This window comes from Lutra lutra, chromosome 6 (assembly GCF_902655055.1).
Source record: "Lutra lutra chromosome 6, mLutLut1.2, whole genome shotgun sequence".
Taxonomy (NCBI): Eukaryota; Metazoa; Chordata; class Mammalia; order Carnivora; family Mustelidae; genus Lutra; species Lutra lutra.
In genome coordinates this window covers 119,727,224-119,754,623 of record NC_062283.1, presented here as the reverse complement: position 1 = coordinate 119,754,623, position 27,400 = coordinate 119,727,224, and the positions used below count along the sequence as shown (strand labels likewise).

At 37.7% G+C, this 27,400-nt stretch overlaps 1 protein-coding gene across 7 annotated transcripts in view; it reads right to left on the bottom strand.

Moving 5' to 3' along the window:
- Positions 1 to 27,400, bottom strand: part of KLHL32 (kelch like family member 32) — a 254,553-nt gene that overhangs the window by 31,463 nt on the left and 195,690 nt on the right. For 5 of the 7 annotated variants that reach the window (XM_047733263.1, XM_047733264.1, XM_047733268.1 and 2 more), the window contains 3 exons: positions 20,286 to 20,344; positions 16,896 to 17,088; positions 15,094 to 15,188 (listed from right to left, as the gene is read on the bottom strand). In XM_047733263.1, coding sequence (XP_047589219.1) covers positions 15,094 to 15,188; positions 16,896 to 17,088; positions 20,286 to 20,344 — 347 coding nt within the window. Of the gene's footprint in view, positions 1 to 15,093; positions 15,189 to 16,895; positions 17,089 to 20,285; positions 20,345 to 24,708; positions 24,787 to 27,400 lie in introns of those variants that run through there. The other 2 variants (XM_047733270.1, XM_047733267.1) reach the window with 2 other exon arrangements.

The window sequence follows — 27,400 nt, the reverse complement described above, 5'->3', positions numbered from 1 at the left end:
AACCCTCAAAATGGATTAAAGATCTAAATGTGAGACACGAAACCACACAAATCCTAGAAGAGAGGAACAGGCAGTAATTTCTCTGACATCAGCCATAGCAACATTTTACTAGATCGGTCTCCTAACATAAGGGAAACAAAAACAGAAATAAACTATTAGGACTACATCAAAATGAAAAGCTTCTGCACAGCAAAGCAAACAATCAACAAAACTAAAAGACAATACACTGAATGGGAGAAGATATTTGCAAATGGCCTAGCTTATAATACTTTAGTATCCAATATATATAAAGAACTTCTACAACTTAATACCTCCCCAAAATTATCCAATTAAAAAATGGTAGAAGACATGAACAGACATTCCTTTGTTCTTTAAATATTTATTTATTTATTTTAGAGAGGGAGAAAGAATATGCATAAGCAGAGGAAGGGGAAGAGGGAGAGGAAGAGAAACCTCAAGCAGACTCCTCACTGAGCACAGAGCCCTGACATGGGTCTTGAGCCACCCAGGCACCTCATGAACAGACATTTCTCCAAAGATGACACACAGAAGACCAACAGACATGAAAAGACATTCAACGTTACTTATAATCAGGGAAATGCAAATCAAAACCACAATGAGCTATGACCTCACACCTGTCAGAATGCCTAAAATAAAAAACACAAAAAACAAAAATTTTTGGTGAGAATGTAAGGAAAAAGTACTCTGTGCATAGTTAGGGAGAATGCAAACCTATACAGGAACTGAGGAAAACCATATGGAGTTTCCTCAAAAAAATTAAGAGAATTACCATATGATCCTGTAATTCCACTACTGGGTATTTACACAAAGAATACAAAAACACCAATTTAAAAAGATATATGCACCCCAGTGTTTACTGCAGCCTTATTTACAATAGCCAAATTATGGAAGCAGCATAAATGCCCACTCTTAGATGGATAAAGTAGGTGTGGTATATATACAGAATGGACTATTATTACTCAGCCACAAAAAAGAATGAAATCTTGCCATTTGCAACAACTTCAATGGATCTAGAGAGTATAATGACAAGTGAAATAAGTTAGAGAAAAATACCATATGATTTCGATCACATATGGAATTTAAGAAACAAAACAAACCAACAAAGAAAAAAAAAAAAAAAAGACAAACCAAAAAAACAGACTCTTGACTTAAAGAACTGATTATTACCAGAAGCCAAGTGGGTAAGGGGGATGCGTGAAGTACGTGAAGGGGATTGACAGTACACTTATCATGATGAGCACTGAGTAATGAATAGAATTGGTGAATCACTATATGGTAAACCTGAAACTAATATAAAGCTGTATGTTAACTATACTAGAGTTAAAATACTTTGATAAAATCAGTATTTAGAATATTGTCCAATCTTAGAAGTAAAATTCATTCCACTAATACAGTTCTTGACCAAAATATTTACAAATTGCCTCTTTCAGAATCACCTTCGTCCTGAGACAACTCTAGAGTATGTTCCATGGTTTAAAATATACACACAAACCCTCCTCATCTTTTGAAGAACGATTTGGGAACACTCCAAAGTCATGAGAAATTGAATACTGTATATGACCAGTTATCATTTTAACTTGATTACTATTTCCTGAGCTATTTTAATATTTATATTAGTAGAAATAGTTCCATACATATATTTAAAATGTGTGGCTTTGTAATAAAGCCAAACTTGTTTCCATTGTGCATGTAGTCAAATGAAGGGTCCCAAAGCTACTTAAAAACCAGGGGCCCGGGCACCTGGGTGGCTCAGTGGGTTAAAGCCTCTGCCTCCAGCTCAGGTCATGATCCCAGGGTCCTGGGATCGAGCCCCACATCGGGCTCTCTGCTAGGCAGGAAGCCTGCTTCCCTTCCTTTCTCTGCCTACTTGTGATCTCTCACTCTGTCAAATAAATAAATAAAACCTTTAAAAAAAAAAAAAAAACAGGGTCCCAGCATTACAGAGCACTACTTGTTGCCAGGTGAATTTTTTACAATTCTGAAAAGTAAAAACAAAAAGAAATCCTAAAGGCAGTGAGGACTGATTAATTAATCCTTAGATAGAAGATCAGATACACTCCTTAAGAAAAAACTGTTTGTTATCCCCCCCCAAAAAAGGGTCCAATTTGTAACACAAGACACCCTTTAATTAACTAAAATGCTTTAAAAAATTTCATGCTTTTTAAAAGAACTAACATGTGGCTTTAATATTTTTTCTACTGTGTTACTGTCTCCTAGTTCAGTAGTTTCCTCTCATTTCTTATTGTCTCTCCCCTTCCACTTTGAGGTTATTTTTTGGTTCATTTTCTAACTTACTGAGTGATATCTAGCCCAAAAACTCTGCTATGTATTTTCATTATCACTCTGTTGTGGCTATTTTTTAAACTTCTATCATGATGTCTCCTTTGGCCCATACGTTATATAGCAATGTGTTTAATTATTTCCAAATATATAGGGATTTATTTAACTTTTTGTTAAGTTTTACCTTAATTGTATTGTAGTTACAGATTATAGTTTATGTAATGCTTAATATTTGAAATATGCTTTCTTAATTTTAGTACCTGATTTGTTTTTATAAATTTTCCACGTACACTTAATAAAAATATAATCTGGAACATTCTCCAGGACAGATCACATAGTAGAACACAAAACAAATCTTAACAAATTTAAGAAGGTTGAAATCATATGAAGCATCTTTTTCAACCATAATGGTATGAAACTAGAAATTACAAGAAGAAAAACTGGAAAATTCAAATATTTGCTTAAACAACATGCTATTAACAAACCAGTGGGTCAAAGAAAATCAGAAACTGTCATAAATGAAAACAGAAACAAAGCATTCTAAAACTTATGGGATGTAGGTAAAGCAGTTCTAAGAGTGTAGCTCATAGTGATAAATACCTAAATTAAGAAAAAAAAAATCTAACTTTACAGGCCAAGGATCTAAAAAAAGAAGAACAAAGTAAGTCCAATGTTAGAAGAAGAAGAAGAAGAAGAAGAAGAAGAAATAACAGAAGATTAGGATGGAAATAAATAAAATAAAGACTAAAAATAGCAAAGGTCAGAAAAACTAAGAGCTGCTTTTTTTGAAAAGATAAACGAAATAGACAAATCTGTGGCTAGACTTATCAAGGAACAAAGAGAAGGGACAATTAGAGATAAAAAAGGAAGCACTACAGCTGATACCATACAAAGAAACATAAAAAATTACTATTACAATTATACAACAATAAATTCAACAACATAGAATAAATGGATTCCTATACATATACAACCCAACATGACTAAATCATGAAGAAATAGGAAATCTGAACAGAGCACTTACTAACAAAGAGAATGAATAATAAATGAATAATGAATAATAAGTGAACTAATAAAGAGAAGTAATCAAAAATCAACAAATACCGAGGATTAGATACTTCACTGGCAAATTCCACCAAATATTTAAAAGAGAATTAATACCAATCCTTTTAGCTGCTCCTAAAAAATAAAAGGGAACATTCCCACATTTGTTTTATAAGGCCAGCATTACCCTAATGCCAAAACCACACAAGCACACTAGAGAAAATTACAGTCCAATATCCCGAATGAATATAGATGCAAAAATCCTCAAGAAAATATTAGCACACTGCATTCAACAATACATTGAAAGTGTTATATATTATGTTCAAGTGGGATTGATATCCAGCAACACAAGGATGGTTCAACACATCAATTCAACCAATGTGATACACCACATTAACAAAATGAAGATAAAAATCAAATGATAATCTAATAGATGCAAAAAACACATTTGACAAAATTCAACATTCATTCCTGATAAAAACTCTTAAAAATCTGGGCATGTACGGAACATACCTCAACATAATAAAGGCCATATAAAACAAGGCCACATCTAACATCATAATTAACAGTGAAGAGCTAAAAGCTTTTCCTGTAAGATTAGGAACTTGACAAGTATTCCTACTCTTGCCATTTTTATTCAACGTTATACTGGAAATCCTAACCAAAGCAATTATACAAGAAATAAAAAACATCCGAATAAAAAAGGGAGACATAAAACTGTCTTCATTTGCAGATGACATCATATTATATGTAGAAAACTCCGAATCCACCAAAAGAACTGTGAGAGCTAATAAATTCAGTAAGGATATAAGATACAAATAAATACACAAAAATCAATTGCATTTCTACACATGAACAGCAAACTATCAGAAAGAGAAAACAAGAAAGCAATCCCATTTATCATTGTAGCAAAAAGATTAAAATGCCTAGGAATAAACTGAACCAAGGAGGAGAAAATCTCTACGCTGGAAACTCTCAGACATTGATGAAAGAACTGAAGAAGACACAAATAAATAAGAAGGTATTCTTTGCTCATTGATTGGGAAAATTAAAATTATTAAAATGTCCATACTACTGAAAGCAATGTAATCCCTATCATAATTCCGATGACATTTTTCACAGAAAAAGAAAAAAACCTCAAATTTGTATTTGAGTTATTTTTTGTATGAACCCAAATTTTCAAAGCAATCTTGAGAAAGTAGAACTAAGTTTGATTTCAAATATATTACAAAGTTATAGTAAACAAAAAAGCATGGTAGAAGTATAGAAATAGATACATAGATCAATGGACCCAAAGAGAGAGCCCAGAAGTAAAGCCACACATATATGGTCAATTAATTTATGACAAAGGAGCCAAGAATAAACAAATGAAAGAAAGAACAGTCTGTTCAATAAAAAGTGTTGGGAAAACTGGACAACCACATGCAAAATGATGAAACTGGACATTTATCTTGCACCATACACAAAAAATCAACTCAAAATAGATGAAAGACTGAACATAAGATATGAAACGACAGAAGTCTTACAAGAAAACAGGGGTAAACTCCTTGTCATTGATCTTGGCAATGATTTTTTGGATTTAACATCAAAAGCAAAGGCTATAAAAGAAAAAATAAATAAATAGGACTACATGAAACTAAAACTCTTCTACACATCAAAGGAAACTGTCATCAAAATGAAAAGACAAACTATCAAATAGGAGAATATATTTGAATAGCATATATCTGATAAGGGATTAATATCCAAAACACTATAAAGAACTCCTACAACTCACAGGGGGGAAAAGTCTGCTTAAAGAAAAGCAGAGTTTCGGGGCGCCTGGGTGGTTCAGTGGGTTAAAGCCTCTGCCTTCGGCTCAGGTCATGATTCCAGGGTCCTGGGATTGAGCCCCGCATTGGGCTCTCTGCTCACCAAGGAGCCTGCTTCCTCCTCTCTCTCTGCCTGCCTCTCTGCCTACTTGTGATCTCTGTCTGTCAAATAAATAAATAAAATCTTAAAAAAAAAAAAGCAGAGTTTCTGAAGAGACATTTTTCCAGAGACATAAAAATGACCAGCAGGCACATAAATAGGTATTCAACATCACTGATCATCAGGGAAACAGTAATCAAAGCCACAATAAGATGTTGCCTCATACCTGTTAGAATAGCTGTCATTCAAAAGACAAGAAATAAGTTTTGGTGAGGATATAGAGAAAAGGAAACCCTAATACACCACTGGGAGAAATATAAATTGGTACAGCCACTATAGAAAACAGTATGGATGGGATGCCTGGGTGGATCAGTTGGTTGGACGACTGCCTTTGGCTCAGGTCATGATCCCGGGGTCCCGGGATCGAGTCCCACATCAGGCTCCCAGCTCCATGGGGAGTCTGCTTCTCCCTCTGACCTTCTCCTCGCTCATGCTCACTGTCTCTCTCTCTCAAATAAATAAATAAAATCTTTAAAAAAAAAAAAAAAGAAAGAAAACAGTATGAAGATTTCCTAAAAAAACTAAAAATAAAACTACCATATGATCCAGAATTCTGCTTCTAGGTATATATCTAAAGGAAATGAAACCATTGTCTTGAAAAGATATCTGTGTCCCCATGTTCACTACAGCATTATTTATAACAGCCAAGACACAGAAACATAGAAACAACCTAAGTGTCTATCAATGAATAAATGGATAAAGAAAATGTGATCATACACACATGTGTGCACACACACGTAAAAGGAATAATATCTGGCCATAAAAAAGAAGGTAATCTGGGACCATGACAGCATTATGGTAAGTGAAATAAGTCAGAAAAAGATAAATACTGTATGATCTCATCTGATAGAGTGGTCAGAAGCAGTGTCTGGGACCTCTAGCTGGCATACTGCCTCAGTGAGCCCGGGGCCCCTAGCCTATACCAGCCCCAGCTGTCTGACCAAGGCAGCCCTAGTGCAGCACATACTAAGACATGGTTAGTAAGCACTCATTACAGCTCTAACCACCTCACCAAGTTGACACAGGAGCAGATCATTGCAGAACACTAGGCCCAAACCACTTCCAGATGACCGGCCAGGATACCCCACACGCCTTACCTAGGCTCCAGCTGCTCCAGGTCACCAACTGCATCTGCCTTGGCTCCAGCCACCCTACAAGGGCACCCCTGTGTGGAGCACTCTGGGACACCCCCACTTTCATCCCCTTCGGCTTCAGCTATACTGTCAAAACATTCTCTGTGAGGAGAGCACTCAGACTCCCCAGCATGCACACACTGCAGCTTGAGCCATGCCTCCCTCTGCAGAGTCTCCCAAGAATGCCCTGACCCAGGCCCATCTCAGCTCCGACCGTCTCAACAAGGCAAGCCCAGCATAGAAGGTCCTGGAACTCCCAGCCCCACCAGCTGAAGCTCCATCCAGCTAGCTGAAATTACCAAGCACACATAGTCTACACAGAGCACAAGCATACACAAGACCATTCCTTCAAGTGTAGAAGTGTAGAAGTATTCCGCCTAATTCATAAAAACAAATACAGAAAGTCAATCAAAATGAGGAGGCAGAAGAATATGCTCCAAATAAAAGAATAAGACAAAACTTCAGAAAAATAACTATATAGAATAGAAATAGCCAATCTACCTGATACGGAGTTCAAAATAATGGTAATAAAAATGCTCCCTGGACTGGAAAGAAGAATGGTTAAACTCAGAACTTCAGTAAAGAGAAAATATAAAAAAGAACCAATGAGAATTGAAGAATAACTGAAATGAAGTATATACTAAAGGAAATCAACAGTAGATTAGTAGATGCATGATAGATCAGCATTCTGGTAGATAGGTTAGTGGGAAGCACTCAAGATGAGCAGCAGAAAGAAAAAAGAATTTCAAAAAGCGAGAATAGTTAAGAGATCTTGGAGACACCTTCAAGTGAACAAATAAATATTTGCCTTACAGGGATCCCAAAGAAGAAGAGAATAGAAAGGAGGCAGGAATCTTTTTTTAAAAGACACAAGGGGTGCCTGGGTGGCTCAGTGGGTTAAGCCTCTGCCTTTAGCTCGGGTCGTGATCTCAGCGTCCTGGGATCTAGTCCCGCATCAGGCTCTCTGCTCAGCAGGGAGCCTGCTTCCCTCTCTCTCTCTGCCTGCCTCTCTGCCTACTTGTGATCTCTCTCTCTGTGTCAAATAAGTAAATAAAATCGTCAATAAATAAATAAATAAATTTAAAAAGACACAATAGTTGAATACTTCCTTAACCTGAACAAAGAAACATATTCAAGCCCAGGCAACACAAAAAACGAGATGAACCCAAAGAGGTCAGTACCAGGATACATAATAATTAAAATATCAAAGATTAAAAATAAACAGCGAATTTTCAAAACAGGCAGGCAGAAGCAACTATTTATGTAAAAGGAAAACATTAAAAGGCTATCAGTTGACTTTTCAGCAGAAAATTTGTAGGCAGTAAGAGTGACATGATAGATTCAAAGTACTGAAAAGAAAAAAACCTACAACCAAGAATACTCCACCTGGCAAGGTTACCATTCAAAATTGAGATGAGATAGTTTCCCGGACAAACAAAAGTTAAGAGTTCTTCACCACCAAACAACCCTTATAAGAAACATTAAAAGGACTTCTTTAAGCGGAAGAGGCCATAATTAAATAAAACTATGAGAAGAAAAAAAATGTAATATGTATACAGAAAGGCAGTAGGGTAATCATTAAAAAAGCTAAATGAAGGTTAAAACACACAAGTAGTAAAAGAGCATAGGAGTTTACAAGTGACTTCTACCAAACATTTAAAGAATCGTTATTCACTAATCTCTTCAAACTATTCTTAAAAGTAGAAGAGGAAGGAAAACTTCCAAATATATTCTAGAAGGCCAGCATTATCCTGATACCAAAACCAGACAAAGACACTACAAAGAAAGAAAACTACAGGCCAATATCCATGATACCTCTCAACAAAAGATGGAGTGCCTGGGTGGCTCAGCTGGTTGAGCACCCAACTCTTGGTTTCAGCTCAGGTCACAATCTCAGGGTCATGGGATTGAGCCCCCTGTTGGGCTCTGCACTCAGTGTGGAGTCTGCTGGAGATCTCTCTTCCTCTCCCTCTGCCCCACTCACACCCCATTTTCCTCTTTTTCTCTCAAATAAGCAAATATTATTATTTTTTAAAGATTTTATTTATTTATTTGACAGAGAGAGATCACAAGCAGGCAGAGAGGCAGGCAGAGAGACAGGAGGAAGCAGGCTCCCTGCTGAGCAGAGAGCCCGATGCGGGACTCGATCCCAGGACTCCGAGATCATGACCTGAGCCGAAGGCAGCGGCTTAACCAACTGAGCCACCCAGGCGCCCTCAAATAAGCAAATATTAAAAAAAAAATCTCACTAAAAGATTAGCAAACCAAATTCAACAATACAATAAAAAAAGATTTATCATAATCAAGAGGGATTTATTCTGGGGATGCATGGATGATTCAGTATTTGCAAATCAATCATGATACACCACATTAACAAGATGAAGGATTAAAAATCATACGATCGTCTCGGACTGGAAGAGATTATGCTGGGTGAAATAAGTCAAGCAGAGAGAGTCAATTATCATATGGTTTCACTTATTTGTGGAGCATAACAAATAGCATGGAGGACAAGGGGAGATGGAGAGGAGAAGGGAGTTGAGGGAAATTGGAAGGGGAGGTGAACCATGAGAGACTATGGACTCTGAAAAACGATCTGAGAATTTTGAAGGGGTGGGGGGTGGGAGGTTGGGGGCACCAGGTGGTGGGTATTGTAGAGGGCACGGATTGCATGGAGCACTGGGTGTGGTGCAAAAATAATGAATACTGTTATGCTGAAAAAATAAAAAATTAAAATGTAAAAAAAAAAAATCATACGATCGTCTCAATAGATGCAGAACAAGCATTTGACAAAATTCAACATCCTTTCATGATAAAAACTCTCAACAAAGTGAATTTAGAGAGAATGTACCTCAACATAATAAAAGCCATATATTACAAACCCACAGTTAACATCAATCTCAATGTGGAAAAACTGATAACTTTTCCTCTTGATCAGAATCAAAACATGGATGTCTACTCTTGTCACTTCTATTCAACATAAGAATCGAAGCCCTAGACTCAGCAATTAGAAAAGAAATAAAAGGCATCCAAGTTGGTAAGGAAGAATTTAAGCTGTCTCTATTTGCAGATGACATGATACCATACATAGAAAACTCTAAAGTCTCTACCAAAAAACTATTAAAACTGATCAATGAATTCAGTAGGGTCACAAAATACAAAATTAATACACAAAAATTTTTTGCATTTCTAGACACCAATAATAAAGTAGCAGAACAGAAATTAAGCAGACAATTCCATTAACAATTAAACAAAAAGGAATAAAATACCTAGAAATAAACTTAACCAGAAAGATACAAGACCTGTACTCTGAAAACTGTAAAACACTAATAAAGAAGAATGACGGTAACATAAACAAATGGAAAGATACACCATGTTAATGGATTGGAAGAACTGAGATAATTAAAATGTCTATATTGCCCAAAGCAATCTATAGATTCAATGCAGTCTTATCAAAAAACCAACAGCATTAATCACAGAAGTAGACCAAGAATACTAAAATTTGTATGGAACTCCACAGAAGACCTCTAACAGCAAAAGCAATTTTACAAAAGAAGAACAAAACTGGAAGTATCACAATCCTAAATTTTGATATATACTATAAAGGTACAGTAGTCAAAACAATAGGTAGTGGCACAAAAATAGATACATGGATCAATGCAAAAGGATAGAAAATCCAGAAATAAACTCATACTCACAAGGTCAATTAATCTATGTCAGAGGAGACAAGAACATACAATGCAGAAAAGACAGTCTCTTCAATAAATGGTGTTGGGAAAACTGGACAGCTGCATGCAAAAGAATGAACCTGGGCCACTTACCTCACACACACAAAAATAAATTCAAAATGCACTAAAGACCTAAATGTGTGACTGAAACCATAAACTCCTAAAAGAAAACATAGGCAGAACAATACATTACATGTTAATTAAAAAAAAAAAGAAAAAGAAAACATAAGCAGTAATCTCTTTAGACACTGGCCTTAATAACATTTTTTTTTTAAGATATGTTTTCTCAGGCAAGGGAAACAAAAGCAAAAATAAACTATTATGACTACACCAAAATAAAGAGCTTTTGCACAGTGAAGGAAACCATCAACAAAATGGAAATGCAACCCAGCGAATGGAAAAAGATATTTGCAAATTATATATCTGGTAGGACTTAATATGCAAAATATGTAAAAAACTTACACAACTCAACATCAAAAAACAGCAAAAAATTTGATTAAAAAAATGAGTGGGTCAGCAAATATCATTCTCAATGGGAAAAAGCTTGCAGCCTTCCCGTTGAGATCAGGAACACGACAAGGATGCCCACTCTCACCACTCTTGTTCAACATAGTATTAGAAGTCCTAGCAACAGCAATCAGACAACAAAGAGAAATAAAAGGTATCCAAATTGGCAATGAAGAAGTCAAACTCTCTCTCTTAGCAGATGACATGATTCTTTATATGGAAAACCCAAAAGACTCCACCCCCAAACTACTAGAACTCATACAGCAATTCAGTAACGTGGCAGGATACAAAGTCAACGTACAGAAATCAGTGGCTTTCTTATACACTAACAATGAAAATACAAAAAGGGAAACTAGAGAATCGATTCCATTTACCACAGCACCAAGAACCATAAGATACCTGGGAATAAACCTAACCAAAGAGGTAAAGGAACTGTACTCGAGGAACTACAGAACACTCATGAAAGAAATTGAAGAAGACACAAAAAGATGGAAGACCATTCCATGCTCTTGGATCGGAAGAATAAACATTGTTAAAATGTCTATACTGCCTAGAGCAATCTATACTTTTAATGCCATTCCGATCAAAATTCCACCGGTATTTTTCAAAGAGTTGGAGCAAATAATCCTAAAATTTGTATGGAATCAGAAGAGACCCCGAATCGCTAAGGAAATGTTGAAAAACAAAAATAAAACTGGGGGCATCATGTTACCTGATTTCAAGCTCTACTACAAAGCCGTGATCACCAAGACAGCATGGTCCTGGCATAAAAACAGACACATAGACCAGTGGAACAGAGTAGAGAGCCCAGATATGGACCCTCAACTCTATGGTCAATTAATCTTCAACAAAACAGGACAAAATATACAGTGGAAAAAAGACAGTCTCTTCAATAAATGGTGCTGGGAAAACTGGACAGCTATGTGCAGAAGAATGAAACTCGACCATTCTCTTACACCGTACACAAAGATAAACTCAAAATGGATAAAAGATCTCAACATGAGACAGGAATCCATCAGAATCCTAGAGGAGAACATAGGCAGTAACCTCTTCGATATCAGCCACAGCAACTTCTTTCAAGATATGTCTCCAAAGGCAAAGGAAACAAAAGCGAAGATGAACTTTTGGGACTTCATCAAGATCAAAAGCTTCTGCACAGCAAAGGAAACAGTCAACAAAACAAAGAGGCAACTCACAGAATGGGAGAAGATATTTGCAAATGACAGTACAGACAAAAGGTTGATATCCAGGATCTATAAAGAACTCCTGAAACTCAACACACACAAAACAGACAATCATATCAAAAAATGGGCAGAAGATATGAACAGACACTTCTCCAGTGAAGACATACAAATGGCTATCAGACACATGAAAAAATGTTCATCATCACTAGCCATCAGGGAGATTCAAATTAAAGCCACATTGAGATACCACCTTACACCAGTTAGAATGGCCAAAATTAGCAAGACAGGAAACAACATGTGTTGGAGAGGACGAGGAGAAAGGGGAACCCTCTTACACTGTTGGTGGGAATGCAAGTTGGTGCAGCCACTTTGGAGAACACTGTGGAGATTCCTCAAGAAATTAAAAATAGAGCTTCCCTATGACCCTGCCATTGCACTACTGGGTATTTACCCCAAAGATACAGATGTAGTGAAAAGAAGGGCCATCTGTATCCCAATGTTTATAGCAGCAATGGCCATGGTCACCAAACTGTGGAAAGAAACAAGATGCCCTTCAATGGACGAATGGATAAGGAAGATGTGGTCCATATACACTATGGAGTATTATGCCTCCATCAGAAAGGATGAATACCCAACTTTTGTAGCAACATGGACGGGACTGGAAGAGATTATGCTGAGTGAAATAAGTCAAGCAGAGAGAGTCAATTATCATATGGTTTCACTTATTTGTGGAGCATAACAAATAGCATGGAGGACAAGGGGAGTTAGAAAGGAGAAGGGAGTTGAGGGAAATTGGAAGGGGAGGTGAACCATGAGAGACTATGGACTCTGAAAAACAATCTGAGGGTTTTGAAGGGGCGGGGGTGGGAGATTGGGGGAACCAGGTGGTGGGTATTAGAAAGGGTACGTATTGCATGGAGCACTGGGTGTGGTACAAAAACAATGAATACTGTTATGCTGAAAAGAAATAAAATAAAATAAAAAAATGAGTGGGTGAAGAACCTGAACAGACATTTTTCCAACAAAGATGTATATATGGCCAATAGACACATGAAAAAATGCTCAACATCCCTAATATATATATATATATATATATATATTTAGTCATAAAAAATGAGATCTTGCCATTTGTGACATTATGGATGGACCTAAAGAATATTATGCTAAGTGAAATAAGTCAGACAGAGAAAGACATATACCATATGATTTCACTTATATGTAGAATCAACAAAAAACAAAACATATAAAGCAAGAAAGAGACTTACAAATACAAAGAACAAACTGATAGTTTCTAGAGGGAAGGTGGATGCGTGGAATGTGCAAGATGGGTGAAGGGAAATGGGACATACAGTCTTCCAGTTATGGACTGCATAAGTCACAGGGATAAAAGGCACAGCATAGGGAATATAGTCAATGATACTGTAATAATGTTCTATGATGACACATGGTAGTTAGCACTGTGGTGAGCACAGCACAATGTATAGACTTGTTGAATCACTATGCTATATGCCTGAAGCTACTGTTGTCTTGTATTTCACATATAATTCAATAAAAAAGAAGATACAAACTTCCACTTATAAGAAAAATAAATTCTGGGGATGTAATGTACAGCACAGTGACTATAAGTACCCATACTGCATTAAATATTTGGAAGTTGCTAACAGCTCAGGATTTTAAAAGTTCTCATCACAAACAGAAAAAACTTCTGTAACTATGTGGGGTTATGGATGTCAACTAAACTTACTTTGGTGATCATTTAGCAACATATACATATGTAACATTTTCTGTATACCTTGAATTAATAATACAATATTAAATGTTAATAACATCTCAATAAACTGAAAAAAAACCCACTCTATCTTATTCAATCCAGAATTCACATCCATTAGGGCCAGCTTGTTTATTATGTTGTCCATACTTAGGCTATCCATTCATACTTAGGCTATCCTTGCAGATCTAGTTAAGAGAAGTATATTAAATACCCAGACAAACCTTTGGCAAGAGAAATCAAGAGAAGAAAAGAAAAAATAATCAATATTATGAAAATAATAGGGGATATAATTGAGTGGTAACAAAACAACTATATGGTAGCAATTTTTTTTTTTTTAGATTTTATTTATTTATTTGACAGAGAGAGAGAGTGCATAATCAGGGGGAAAGAAAGAAGCAGGCTCCCCACAGAGCAGGGGAGCCCGATGTGGGATTTGATCCCAGGACCCTGGAATCATCATCTGAGCCAAAGGCCGTCGCTTAACCAACTGAACCACCCAGCCGCCCTATGCCAACAATTTTGAAAACTGGGACAACATGGAAAAGTTTCTTGAGAATATATATATACCTTATGAGATGTGACTGAATAAAAAATTAAAATCTTGAATAGTCCTGTGACTATTAAAGATAATGAAGCAGTGGTTAAAAAAATCTTCCCCTAAAGGTGAGGTTAGATAATAATGGTAATTTTAAGGATAGATTTTTCTGGAGATCAAGAGATAAATCAGGCCTAATATATGTCAACACATTATCAGAGAGCCCGTAAAACAGAGGAACAACTATGGTAACAATTGTAAAAAATAAAATAATAAGACCTTGAATACGTGTATCAACAAAAGCTATCACTGTTCTGAAAAGCTCAGGGGTACCCTGCCTCACCTATGCTCCTCACAGGCTGCTGTGCCAGGGCTGTTGTCTGGGGGCACAGGCTCTCTTCATCAGACTAATCATAAACCCCTACTGCTCCCAAATTCTGCCAGGAAGGAAGAACACCTTCATAGGTGGGATTTACTGGAATGAACAAATTGTGGTACAGAAAATAAAGCAACTGTGTGGGAAGGAGGTGTTTGTAAAGTTTTGGGAGCGTGATAGTACGACTGCTAAAACTTTCTAGATTTTTTTTGTTTTTTTTTTGGTTTATGAGAAAAAGAAAGTTATCCCACTTTCCCCATTTCCAGGATGGTATCATATATATTTTATTTTCTATTTTTATTTTATTTATTTATTCATTAATCATATAGATTTTCAAAGCTCACCCCCATCTTTTTTTTAACTAGGGCTCCATCATTTCTTAGGTGTCATTTTTAGGAAGCAGGATGAAGTTTAGTGTCTAAACTCGCTGCATAAAAGGAATTCAAACCTTTTCCTACATGTACACAGCTCTTCCTTCAGTAGCAGCACTGCAAAAGTGACCTCACTGAACCGCTTGAACAAACTTCAAAAGGAACTTCAACCACTCACCTGGATACAAGCCAGAGGCTCATTTGTCCAAATCGAATATCCACCAACTAAATATATTCTCTCATTATGGACAGCAACTCCAGATTCATTTTGGCCTAAAGTAAAGAGAATTGAATAAAAAGAAAAAAATAAATCCATTTCCTTGCATGTCTTAATTAACCCTTTTGCCACTGAAGGATACAAGTTCCCCCTGTGGCACAGTTGTATGCTCCACAGGATTTCTGTGGCAACTAATCACCGCCTCCCAGTACTCAGAGGGAAGAATTAACCACTCATTCACAGAGAATAAATCTGTGTCAGGTCAGAACCAAGCCAAAACACTTATTCGCCAGCCAAGTGGGTAAATACAGCATTAAATACAGCAATAATAAGCAATAACAAAATAAGAGTTCTACGCTCCATTTTATGCCAATTGCCTACAGCCGGTGGAAACAGGTATATTTTCAAAATGCAAAACACCTCCATAAATGCTTTTAAAGCAAGCGCTTACATTTGTAAAGTAACAGCAGCAACCCCAAGAAGTCAATAAAGCCGCCAGGCCCCGAGTGTCCCCCAAATGAAGGCAAATGACAGAAAAGATTGATAAAGTTACTAGCCTCCCTTGTTTTACATACACAACCGTTTTAAGACTATATTAAAGTTCCCGATCTGGGGCCAGCCCGGGTAGTCTCTAGATACTGACACGCCAGAATAATGAAAGCTTCCTCCCCCATTTAAAAAAAGAAGACAGAATAACTCACTACCACCTATTCTTTCCTGGAGGCCATGTGAGAGTAAGAGAGTCTCTTTTTATTGATGGGCTGACACCGGATTGACTGTGGTAATAAATAAGCCGGATCCTACAGCGCACAGAATCGCAGATCCAGGGACGGAGGGACTAAGGTGCCACTCCAGAAACTCGGAGAGGGTTAAGTACTTGTAGGTGGGCCTTAAAGATCATTTTCACAAAAACAGAAGCTCTGCACAAAGCATCTAACCCCCTCACACTGGGTCCGAGTTTGCTGTTGCCTCCCCAGCAGCAGCTGTGAGGGGTGGAGTGCCTCACTCAGCATATGAAGATGTCCTCAGGGGCCAGTCCAGCCCACCATGTTGAGTGTGTGAATTTCCTATTTGGTAGAGCAGCCTAGAAGGGACCTGGTCACCTGTGCATGTTTACAACGTACGCTGACAAGGGAGAGAAAGTTTTCAACTCCATAAAGAAACGTTATGGGTACATTGGTCACTGCTTTCCTTTTATTCCCTTTTGGGATCAGGAGGGTCCATACCTAGTGTTGCCCTGGGTAATGATTGAACTGCTATGTGGCCGGAAACACCACCAAACCCCTATGCACAGAACTGCTCTAAGATTTAGTTGTTAGGAGAATACAGCCAGAAATCGTACCTGACAGTAACAAACAATGAAGACCAGATGCCTGACCTCAAAATAAATAAAAGAGGACTAGAAGTGAAAAGAAAAGAAATATGTTGCTTCTGTAAAGTTATTAATTCCCCCGTTCCTCCTAATCACCTCAAAGTTCCTACGTGCATATTTATTGACAAGAAAGGACTTGACAGACCTCTCTCAGCCAAGTGAGAAGATGCACGAAGGTAACAGAGACCCTGAGAAACTAGCTCAGCCACTTGACTGAGTCACATTTTGTAAGACAAATAATGCCAAGAGACAAGTCTTTCCGGTTAATGAACACAAGTTGTTCTGCCATCATGCACTGAAGATAGGGAGGCACTGAAGATGTGTAAGAAAACAAGAGTGGCAATTTCTTGAATCTCTGCCTTTCCTGATTTACTTAGTCAAAGGTACTTGCCAGTCAACAGGTTGAAATTACAACGCGTCCACTGGTCAGTGTCTATGTCGTAAGAATCTATATGCCGCACAAGGATCCGGTCATTATTGTAGTCCAAGTCATTGCCTCCAAGAACATAAAGCTTTCTTTGAACAGCAGCCATGGAATGGTAGACCCTTCTCTGCAGCATAGGGCTGCGGCTTATCCATTTATTCTGAGGAAAAATAAAGAAAGAAAGAAAGAAAGAAAGAAAGAAAGAAATTCAGGTGGACTCTGTTAACAGCAGACCTCTGAAGCAGAAAAGAGCAGTCCCTCGTTAGGAGCTGGGACTCTGCTTTGTCTATTCCATTCTACTGGAATGTTGCTTACATATTTTGAAAGGTACAGGCTTCTTGCCTGAAAACAATTACAGAAGAACCATATATTTCATCTGTATTTTGCAACGTACAAAGGCATTTCCTCTTATTTTATAGGGTATTTGCATTTTATAAGGGGAGCACATGAGAATATAGAAATTTTCATGATGGTTCCCTCACCCAATTGAGAGAACTTACTCATGCAAATTGCTTGAGTGAAAGCACATGGCTAGGTGTAATGATTTAAGAAAACAGGCTCTGGATTCAGAATGCCTGAGTTTATAAACTCTGTGTGACCTTGAGCAAAGTACTTAACCTCTATGTGCCTATTTCCTCCTCTGTAAAGTGAGGAGAGTCCTACTGTACCTGACAAGCTTGTTGTGATGATTAAATTAGTTAATACAAAACATTTAGAAGAGTGCCACATAATGTCCAATAAACACACACTTTAAAAAATTATTGTGATAGTAATCACTGGTTACCCAAGGCCTCTACATAAGCTAGGGCTAGGGTGATTCTGCTATTCTTTCCAAAATTAACCTCCCAAGGTCAATAGAAGAGCAAAGATCTGGTCTCACAACAAAGTCTCATGCTGCCTAGTCCCTTTTTTTTTTTTTTAAGATTTTATTTATTTATTTGACAGAGATCACAAGTAGGCAGAGGCAGGCAGAGAGAGAAGGGGGGAAGCAGGCTCCCCGATGTGGGGCTCAATCCCAGGACCCTGAGATCATGACCTGAGCTGAAGGCAGAGGCTTAACCCCCTGAGCCACCCAGGTGCCCCTGCCTAGTCCCTTTTAACATATTTATAGTCATATTGTCTACCAAGCTGGGAAAAGTTATTTCTAGGCATACGTTTGTTTTGGCAGAAGGCCAAATTTTAAACAACTTCAGGAATGGTAAAACCTTCACTGTTTGGTTGTAGGTCACTCACTAATAAGAAAGACAATGCTCAACTCCTCTTCAATATGGCTTCTTTCAAAAATCTAATTTAAAATGCAAAATTAGATGAAAATCAAATATGACCTTAATTTTAAGCCGTAACTAAGCAATGGACAGGTAAGTAAATCTAACCATTTCCTTTGTACATAAACACTAACCTACAGGAGGAACCCAGATTCCTTTTTGCCAAGAAAAATTTGGATTTCGATAGAAAGAACATATGATGTTTTTAATACATAGAGTTTCACCAGTTCTCAAAGCTGTAAAAGAATAAGAAAATATTCACTAAAGGTCCATTCACTGAAGGCCTATCTCCTAGCTCATTTCTAATTTCTCTTTTAGATAGACTTAAAAAAAGAGTGGTTTGTACAGTTTGAAAGGCTTGTATTTATCTGCTCCCCCTTTTTACACGTGTCGTAAGAATCTCTTTCCAATCAAAAGTCTTCTTCAATAAGATAGCCACACCTTTCTTTCAGATATTCTGTGAAGAAATATCTTTGATACATTTCACATGAGTGGATTTAACTCAAAACTCTGATGGTGCTTTCTAGGAGGCAACCCATTCTGGTATTAGGAATCAACGTTTGCATTAGCAGTCCGGTGCCCTGCCACAAGATGGTGGACGCCATCTGGTTTGCAAAGCCTGCCTGCATCCCCTGATTATATCTTTAGCTTCCTTCACTGCCGTGCCTGCCAGGTGAGCCGCCAAGCACGGCAAAGGCAAAGAAACAGAGAGGCCTGGTGGGGTCACTCCTAATAAGCTAGCGTGTGAATACTAATCAGTAGTGGGGAAGCAGAGGTCACCCCAGCCTGCCTGTTGGCAGGTAGCGATGTGCTCTGTGGCAGATGGCAGGCATTATCGACTCTCCACAAAGACCTAGCAGAGAAATAAGCACCAGAGCTGAATGATCGAGTTATTGAGATTCTGAGCAAGATGCAAGCAGATGTGATGTTTGCCAGTACCCACCGTAAACAATCTGCCTGCAGAATTTTTAAAAAGAGCATGTGTGTACAAACATGAAACAGAACTCATTTGAGAAAGGTTAACACCTTCTTCCTCTTTAACCACGTGTGCACCGAACTCAAGCAACTGCGAATTAATGATCCCTCTTGAGACACCTGGCCCATGGACATGTGGTCTCTGACTTCTACAGCTTCTAATGACATCAGGAAACACACTTGCAAAGAGAGAAACACCTTCGTGAAATTCAGAATCAAAGAAGGTTGAAATAAAAAGACACCAGATCGACTGAGATCATCAGGACACACATTTCGTGGCGGATCCTGACCCAGGCTGCCAAAGCCAACCTGTTGTTTCATGTTCCATTATCTCCAGCTGATGAATATTAAATTCCCAGATCAAATCGTTTTGGAAGACTGTCATAATCACGAAAAATATTTACATTACCAAAATCATAGAAACGGTGAAGTCCTGAAAACATGTGCCAAGGCCACAGACATTTTGGTAGAAGGAAAAGAGAATAAAAATTGTTCTTCTCTGGGGGACAAAAAACTCATTGAGTGTGGATGGCAAGTGGGCAGAACAAGGCACAGACACCATCAGAATGCTTCCAGCTCAGGCACTAGCTATCAGATGAGAAACACCCTCACACTTTCCAGATACTTCTACTTCAGACTTGTCCTTGACACCCCTCCAAGACATTCTGCCTACACGGAGTTAAATAAAAGTTATTACTTTATTTGGGAGTAATGAAACAATAAGCATGTTCCCCTCTTGGAATGAGATGCCTTCTGAAAGGACATACAACAGGTCAATCAAAATCCTTTCTTTGGATCCCTCTGAATATGAATAACCACTTGAGATAATGGAAATAAGGGGCATTTAACTCATCAGCCTATCGCCCCTTTTTTCTACATTATGCAAAACTCTGAAAGAGTTAAGCGTCGTGTATCGCATAAAACTAAAGGAGCTGAAATTTTGTGAGGGGGAAAAAAAAGCAACGAAAAGGCAGTTTATCCAGATGCTTCCTTTTCTCTACACAAGTTGAAGATGCATGCGTATGTACAGACTTGGCATTTCAACTACTAATTACTGTGGAAATCTTCTAAAATTCATTTTAATTAAGGTAATGAGTTTTTCTTATATGATTCTTACCTGGTTAGGTTCATACACCATTAGTCTGTTCTGATACTGGGCTGTGTTAGTTACCCCACCTGTAATGGATTAACATGGGTTAGAGCTTTTATGAATACGAAATAAGATATTCCAACATAAGAATGAGATACAATTAAAGGAAAATTAGCTACTGCTGAGGATCTGTTCGTATACCCTCGTGGTGAACCCATGACATAATTAAGAAGCTTATTTTTGAAGCAGTTTCATTTTCAAGAAACATTTCAGAAGCAATCCAGTTGAGAGCAAGCAACAAGTATGCTGAGATTACCAAGAGGCCCCAGTTATTCTGGCAAGCTGCTCTGCATGGCCAGAATGAGAGGCAAAGAATGGCAGGGAGTGGGAATGAACATCACACATAGACAAATCTCCACACAATTTATGCCCACGACAGAATTATACGGGAAATTCCTGTCCTTAGCTAAACTGGCAATTTTTACAGCTCTAACCTTCTGTACGCCAACACAGTGATATCTTGATATCTCTTCAGAGGAACCATATCTAAGAAAAGACATGACTTATCAAAAGAAATCTAGAGCCAGAGCTGTCCAAAAGAATATAACAAGAGCCCCCAATGTGAGTCACATATGCAATTTTAAATTTTCCAGTAGCCACATGAAACACTAAAAAGAAACAGTGAAAGTAAACTCAATATAGATTTTATTTAACTCAACATAGCCCAAATATTATCATTTCTATGCGAAGTTAATAGAAAAATTCTGGAGATATTTTATATTCTTTTTTTCATATGGTCTTCAAAATCCAATGTCTGTTTGACACAGCCCATCTCATTCCAGATTAGCCACATTTCAAGTGCTTGATAAGCCACATGAGACAAAGGGTGACCATATCCGACAGCACTGCATGTACTCCGTGTCATCAACTCTTCCAAAGCCTCCTGACAATTGCTTAGATCCAAAGTCTCAAGACCTTCTGTTTAATCAAGAACCACTAAAAAATCATTACATTTCTAACAAAGTTTTCCTATCTGTCCTCATACTTAGTTTCACGTTTGTGGTGTACACTGAGCCCTGTAAAACCCAGAAATGACTGATCTACTTTAATTTTTACCATCAAATGGGAGAACTAAAAAACACATAAAAAAAGCCCTACAAGAAAATAACACTAGGATATAGTAAATGTTAGGTAATAAACAAGAATACGAGAGCAAACCTACTACCCCCACCTCAAAATCTCTTAAGAAATAGTACCTAATGCTCATTTAAAATGAGTAACACTTATTGGTCCACATATACGATGCTTGTTTAAAATGAGTAACATTTATTGGTCCATATATACAATGGAGTATTATGCCTCCATCAGAAAGGATGAATACTCAACTTTTGTAGCAACATGGACGGGACTGGAGGAGATTATGCTGAGCGAAATAAGTCAAGCAGAGAGAGTCAATTATCATATGGTTTCACTTACTTGTGGAGCATAAGGAATAACATGGAGGACATTGGGAGAAGGAAAGGAAAAGTGAATTGGGGGAAATCAGAGGGGGAGATGAAATATGAGAGACTGTGGACTCTGAGAAAGAAACTGAGGGTTTGGTGGGGAGCGGGCAGGGAGGGGAGGTAAGTCTGGTGGTGGGTATTAAGGAGGGCAGGTATTGCATGGAGCACTGGGTGTGATGCATGAACAATGAATCTTGGAACACTGAAAAAATAAAATTAAATTTAAAAAATAAAAATAAATAAAATGAGTAACATTTTAGTAAGTATCACAAAGAAGCAGCCAATTTTACAATGAAGATCTAAAACTGAGTCAGACCAAAGGTGTTTCCTGTTGAAATTGTTTGAATTCAAAAAGTATGTACTGTTACAATAATGACCAAAACAGCTGTAACGTTTTTCTCAGTTTGACTAAACTTTAGATAGCCCTCTCTCTGTCTTCTTGGCCCCTGACATCCCTTTTCCTGCACTTACTTTAGAAAAATCTGTAAAATTTTTCTCTGCCTCCTTGAGACAGAAATCATTTAAGAAGCTTATGCAAGTTTTACAACCTGGGAATAACTTCCTCAAAGCCCCAGGAACCATCCCATTGAAACGTAATCATCATGGAAGATAATCTCTCTGTCTCCCAGTCTCTCTGGAGGAGAGGAGGAGCCTCACTTTGCTGGGCGCCAATCAGCAAATACACATGGTCTGATCACAGAGGAAAACAGTTACAAAATCAGGGGTAACTGAATGTGCTCAATACATCACACCGATCAACCTTTACCCCAAAACTCCTTTAGTACTTCTCTCGCTGAGAAAAGCTCAGTGTTTGAAAACCCTCCTGCCTCTTCTTCAGCAGAGTTCATTTCAGACTGCATTCTGGTCTCCCTCCCCTATTGCAATAGTTTGAACAAAGTCTTCCTTATCTGCTTAACTTTGTTCCGTATAATTTTTGCTTTGACAGTTCCAGTACTTTGGATCGGTCACCACCATCAACTCCGGTGGCCAGGAATCACGTCAACAAGAATCCAGAGGATGTGTGCACAGTCCTTAACTGAGCCGAATAATCAATCAATACCAATGGCTACATAAAGGGAAGGGACCCTGTCCAGGCCAATCATTACTCTCTCGTGCAATCACAATAAGGAGATTATTTCTTTCATATAATTGACTATGGCTTTTATTAACTGGAGGGCTTTTTTTTTTTTTTAATATTCTCTCTGAAGCCTGCAACTACTTTTAAGATCAATGAAAGCTTTATCTGCAGAGTAAATCCACAAAGAGCAGAGAGAAATGAGCTTCCTGCCCTCAAAGAAAGTCTTCTCTGCATTTCCTATTGAATGTCTCATTTTAAAATAAAATAAAAGGAAAAGAAAATACACTTAAGCAAGCTGAGGTTGAAATGCCTACATAGAGTCAAAATGTATGTCCAAATAAACACAGAGGTATGTTTGCTTTTTCCTCCCAACCTTCCTTTTCTTTTATCTGATTAAAAATTGAATGTCCAATCATTCTTTCTCAGCATAACTACACAAGAATAATCAAATCTATTGAGACCACACAAGTCTTCAGGGTAAAATGATTGCCAAGTGCTTTTGATCTGGGCCATAAGCACCAGATGAATGTCCAGCTTCCCTATAATCATTTCTCCAAATGAGAGGGAGCAGAAGGTGAATCTCCCACCCATTGCTTCAAAACTTCGACAGTTTTTCTCCTTGTTTTAGAAAGATGGGACAGAATTAATATCTACTGCAGTAAACTATCTGTTTATAACACTATTTGAAAATATTTACACCACTATATGTATCAGACTCTGCCCATTATAGATTAAATGTACAACCAATGGATTCAAATATAGCTATTATATCCTCTCTCCTAGGCAGGGCATACAATTTATCTTCATGCTCTTCAGAATTATTATTTGCTCTCTTCTACAGATGCATTCATAATAGTTTCCTCCCCCCCCTCCCAAATCTGCAGGCAGTAATTAGATTTCTTACCCTTACATACAAATTTTCACTCCCATGACAATGTTTAGAAATGAGATACTAGGTTACTAGGTGGAAGGAAAAATAAAAATCCGAGTTAGTTATTTGGTTGATTACTTCTGGAATGTTAAACCACAGGAGGTGCCTAAAAAGCCTAGCACTGTAACTTTTACCAAGTCAAGACTGCAAGGGAAAACCTTTGAAATTGCTTCTATTGCTTTCCCCCTTTGAAATAATTTACAAACGATCATATAAATAAAAACCTTTTGTTCTCAGCACAAAAAAATAAATTTTAAAGAAAGCATCCAAGTTTGCGGCCCACGTTTCTTCCGCAGTGTTATTTGCCAAGCTTTATCATTACATTCTCTTCACATAACACTCTTCACTTTTAGATTAATCTGCGGAAATGAGATGCTAAGGATTTGCATACAGATTTGACTATACAAAAATAGATATGGAATTAATAACAGTCTCTATATGTTTTAATTTCTCCTAGACTGGAGTACCCTTGCCTGCAGCAGTATTCCTGGCTTTGAAAGTCATCAAGCTGATTTGCCTGCTCTGGGTTATGATGCCACATGCTGCTATACTGTCCCCTGCAATCAGAGCGCTTGCAAAGATAGAGTCTATGCCTCCCTCGATCGAGTACATTTTACAGATTGGCAGTTTTGATCTCCCTCCCCCACCCCAGGGGGGGATAATCTGCATCTTAACAGCTTTCTATAGATACATTTGTCATTAAGTATGCCATCTCCTATCAGCATCCATTTTTAAAGCCAAGTTTTCCAGAACTTTGAAGTGCCACGGTAGAAGTTAAGACTTTTCAGCCAAAATTGAAAATGAACAACCCTGTCTTATACTTCCCCCCCCCCCGCCCGTCTTATACTTTTGAACTGTGACTTTATGATATGCTGCAGGTTCCCCCAAAGTCAAATAAGTCTTTAAGAACTGCCAGAAGGAATGAAAAGTTACCACCATGCTACCAGCGATGAGAAATGCGTTCTATCATCGAGATGAGAGCAAAGCATTTTTCTTAAGCTTCCCTGTTCAGCTTTTCACAAAACGTGGTGACAAATGGATGACTGCATATGGAAGAAAGGATGACAGGTGACTGCCAAGCAAGTGACTTCTGTCTCCACTACTGGAGTTCACTGACTCCCAAACTCACTGTGCTCAAAAGCAATGACTGGTCAAGGCTGACAAGGTCTACATAATAGTGTTTAGGAAAACAGCTCTCAATCTACATTGGTCAGGGTAGGTCAAGTCTGGTGGCTCTGCAATTTTTTTTTTTTTTTTGAGGACAGAAAATACATCTGTTGAAGGACCGTCCTATACTACACTCTTCAGTGGAAGCCTATGTACGTAATACAGCACCAGTGCCCTTACAAGGACGGAGCGGGATACAAAGAACCAAATGTGTCCATGCTCTCCGGGAAAACACTCTGGAACTCTGCCAGCCAATTCAGGATTGTGGAAAACCACCTCAAGTTCACAGCTCTCCTGGAAGCCTGCCGTGGTCAGCTGTACACTAGGCTAGGGGGTGAGCTTCAGGACAGGCTGTGGCATCACCCCACACAGGCTCCTTTATGACTCTCATCTCACGGGAGCACTTAACACAGGCCAGCTGAGGCTCCTCATACCCAAACTGGAGACGACAACATCTCTCTCACAGGTTTTGGATAACCCAGAGTGCGGATCATTGCAAGTGACCCACAGAAGAAGTTTACTACAGTGCTGTAGTAATTTATTTATGGAAACTTCTTATCATTGCCATAAAAAGTACAAATGAGCATGTATGAAATATTTTTAAAAATAACAAATATAATGAAGTATAGAATTTTGAATTAATTAATGAATTTTATAGTCTGAAATAGATTTATTTTTCTCTAGTAACTAGATGACCAGCTGGTTTATAAGGTATCGAAGACTTTTTTCTTTAATAGTTTAAAGCTTCTCCTCCATAAGTATGCTTTAATTCTCAAAAAGCAAAAACTTCACACCAATTATATAATTATCAAAAGAATGACTGGCATTAGGTGTGAGTTCACATTAGTCATTTTTTAAATAAAGCCAAACTTGTGACTAATCCTTTAAAAAAGGGACACCATAAATAAATAAATTTTATAAATAAAATTTACAATAAAATTTACAATAAAAAACTTTTATTATCTATTTTTACACATTAGACTGTCCATATTTTTAGTGTTTATAACACTACATAAACCATCAAAGCCAAGAATGTATCTACTGAATTAGCATCTTGAATAGGAGCATACTTAATCCATGCATTAAATTAAAACTACTACCCATATTATTTCTGTCACACTTGAGGAACCCACACAAATGGATGGGTAATTAATAGACTCAAAATCCGTAAAGAAATTCTCAAATTTACAAAATACCTACAAATAAAGGCTGATGCACTTGAAAATATAAATTTATAAATTACATTTATGTCACCTAGAGTGAACAGATACAAATTTGCGATGCAAAACACGTAAAGAATGGGCCATGTGTTATTTAAAATAGGTACAACAACAAATGAAGACAAAATCCACCACAATGCAAATGGCATCTGCCCTTTAAAATCTCAGAAAAATTCTCTCTCCCATTCCTCATTCTACGGAAAGATGAAATCCTGCCTCCAAAGATTTCTGCAGGTTTCAAGCAATGTTAAGTTCTCAAGGTCACCTCTGTCTCTAGTGTCCTGGTTTGCTATGTTCTTGTTGGATCTTTTCTCTCCCTCCTGCCATCAACCAAATTCTTCAGCAATTGCCCACTTCCGTGATAGAGCTTTAACCTTCTCTCCTCTTGGGAACAAAGGAAAATGACCTATGTCCCATACTCTCAGGTAAAGCAATTCAGATCCCACCTTATTCTACCTCTTTTTAGATCCATCTGGTCAGACACAAACAATCACCTAAACAAAGGCTGTTGTCTCCACAAAAAGGAAGACATTACGTGGTTCAACTCTGTGCCCTGAGTTAAACAATTAGAGAAAATCAAATGATCGTGGATCTAAACAAGTCTCTAGGTACGATTATCTACGATTATCCTTAAGTGTATCTTTGACTTTCAGTCATGTCATTTGGGAATTCTTTTTACAGTGTTAAACAGCTGTTTTTGAGACATTCGTTGGAGTGATAAACAACTATATTGTACGGTTTTGTGGGGAAAGCATGGTTTTCAAAAACCAGAGACACAGAGATCAAATTCCAACTCTGTCAAATGCCAGCTATGGGATCTATGAACATCATTTAACACCTTTACACCTCATCTCGTGAGCAGAAATGTGAGGGTAAACAAAGTGCTACTTCTTCAGAGTAAAGGGAAGTCCGTTTAGGGTGAAACCTTTGTTGATTATTTTGGAAAATACAGATGATCTTATTGCTTTCTTCAAACCATTTAGCTCTTTCATGTTTGATTTTTATTTATTTATTCACTCAGTCACTTGGCTCTTCTAAAAGCATTATAGAAGGGGTCATTTCTGTTTGGCTTCATCTCAGGACACTACTGTATTGGTTTTGTTTTAATCTTTTTTCAGATGGAAAATAGTAAAGGCTGGGGCCAACGTAAAAAGAAGGGAGCAAAAAGTGACCGCTGAAGACAGCTGGTTGTGAGAATTTAAAGCAATAATGAAGATTTCATTCTTATGAGGTACACCAGG